This window comes from Galendromus occidentalis, unplaced genomic scaffold, assembly GCF_000255335.2.
Source record: "Galendromus occidentalis unplaced genomic scaffold, Mocc_1.1 scf7180000075886, whole genome shotgun sequence".
Classification (NCBI taxonomy): domain Eukaryota; kingdom Metazoa; phylum Arthropoda; class Arachnida; order Mesostigmata; family Phytoseiidae; genus Galendromus; species Galendromus occidentalis.
In genome coordinates, this window is record NW_003803876.1 from 16,730 (window position 1) to 18,953 (window position 2,224).

Below are 2,224 nucleotides of genomic sequence, written 5' to 3' on the forward strand. Positions count from 1 at the left end.
GACTTAACTCTTTGTTGCGTTGACTCAATTTTGATTTTTATGTAGATACATCGTCCCCTCCGCGTGGCACGCCGGGGACTATATGTACCTGTTGCGCCTCGCGGCGAACAAATGGCCCCGGGCCATGACCGTCCCTGCCGGAACTCCACGGGGGGGGGAGATGCCGCTCCCGGAGCCGGCCCCCACCGTGCAGGGCTGCGTGGAAGCTCTCGCCCGTCGGTGTCACCGCGGGTACCGGCGGCTCCAGGCGCTAGACCCCGGCGCCTCGGTTCCGTCTTACGAGGAGATCCGAGAGCGGATCTCCTCCCGGATTGAACCCCAGGAATAAACCTTGCCTCGGACTTTACTTTCTCTATTCTGATCGTCATTTGTCTAGCTCCAGGGTTGGGATACAATAGGGTATAATTTCTTGATGGGTCTGACGAAAGTTTGTCCTTTAGCGGTCTTCATGGTGCAGGAACATGCGTTCTCCGGTGTGGTGTTTTCCGGGAAAGCTATGACTCGACAGAGCGGCCACATTGCTCGATTGTTGATTGTATCCTCCACGAGGCAGATATCTCCTATTTTCAGGGGTCGTGACTCGATTGGAAAACGGTTGTGGGCCGTTCGGAGATACTGCAGGTATTCTTGCTGGAATCTTTTCCAATAGGAGTTCAAGATTTTTTGTTGGTATGCCCAGCGTCTGGAGAAGATTATTTTGTCTGTATCTTCCGCTCTCAGCGGTTTGAGAGAGTGTTGGGGAAATACCGTCGTACTCTTGTAACCATGTAGAAGATCGGATGGGCTCAGTGCCTCTGAGTCTGTGCCCGTGGCAACCGTGGTAATCGGTCTGCGATTGACCATAGCTTCTATCCCCGAGAGTATTACTTCCAGGTCTCGGAAATGAGGGATGTTCGTCCCGAGGATCTTTCTGAGAGGTCTTTTCACCGTCTGTACTTGTCTCTCGAAGAAACCCCCGAACCAAGGGCTCGCTGGTGGTGTGAATGTCCACTCGATGAATGATTCTCCCAACCATCTCTTGACCTCTCCGTCCTTTATGTGTTCGCATTGGAGTTTAAGCTTCTTGGCTGCTCGCACAAACGATGCACCGTTGTCGCTGATTATGTGTTTGACGTTGGGGTATCTGTTGACGAACTTTTGGAGGGCTCCGAGTACTTCTGCGGTTGAGAGATTGGTGGTCAGTTGAAGACAGACTGCTCTCGTAACCGCGCAAGTTAGCAGTAATATGTATCCCTTTGCCATCTCTCCGGATTCTTTCCTGTATCTCACCGGCCCGCAGAAGTCACAGCCTGTGTGGAAGAACGGAGGTGATCTTTCTATGCGAAATCTCGGTAGGTCCGCTGTCGGTAATTGTGCGGCCTTGCCGAGGAAGATTTTGCATACTTGGCAATTCTGTATTGTTCTTCTGGCTGCTCGCCGAGCGTGTATCATGAGGAAGTTTTTCCGGAGGCTGTGCAAGATAGCATTCACTCCTCCCGTATGTAGACAATCGTTTTCGTGAATATCCCTGAGTATGAGGAACGATAGTTCGCAGTTGTATGGGAGGATGATTGGTTCGACCTGTTCTGAAGTGAGGTCGGTCGCCGCGACGAGTCTTGTTTTGCTCGTAGTCAGATCCTGATTATTTATTCTAGGAGAATATTTGTAAAGGACGCTCGACTTTTTCAGGTTTTTGCACCGCGTGCGCAATTCTTCCTTGAAGTATGTCGCCTGGATTGATTTAATGAGACTGATTCTCGCTGTGATCATTTCTTCAGGGTCTATCTCATTGAATTTTTTCTTCTGGGGTATTGCCGTATTTTTTCTTTTTACCCGTTCTCTAGCCGGCCTTGCTTTTTCTTTGAGTCTGAGCATGAGGCTCCAAAAACGGATTGCTCGTGGCCAAGTCGAAGAAGAGTTCTCGAAAAATATCATTGGATTCTTCTCGGAGTGGTCCGATTTCAGCGACATGCACACCGCGATGTTCGGTCGGCATTCGTCGTCTGTGCCATTGTTTTTCGGAGACAGTGATGCGTTTTCGCTCCGTATTTTGTGCTGGAGCTCATGATCTTGTAGCGTCAACCACGTAGGTCCTGAGAACCATAGCTCCCGCGCTTTGAGGTCTGCTATGTCGTATCCCCGTGATATTATGTCGGCGGGATTCTCTAGGCTCCTAACGTAGTTGAAGTGGGCATGATTCACTAGACTTTGTATCCGTCTCATTCTATTCGCGACGAACGGCTTG

General features: G+C 50.4%; 1 protein-coding gene across 1 annotated transcript in view; it reads right to left on the reverse strand.

Moving 5' to 3' along the window:
- Nucleotides 1-372: 372 nt before the first annotated feature.
- The window catches only part of LOC100898625 (uncharacterized), a 4,043-nt gene continuing 2,191 nt past the window's right edge, over nucleotides 373-2,224 (reverse strand). The window contains exon 3 of the mRNA XM_018641634.1: nucleotides 373-2,203. Within this exon, the coding sequence (XP_018497150.1) occupies nucleotides 373-2,203 (1,831 nt within the window). The remainder of the gene's footprint in view (nucleotides 2,204-2,224) is intronic.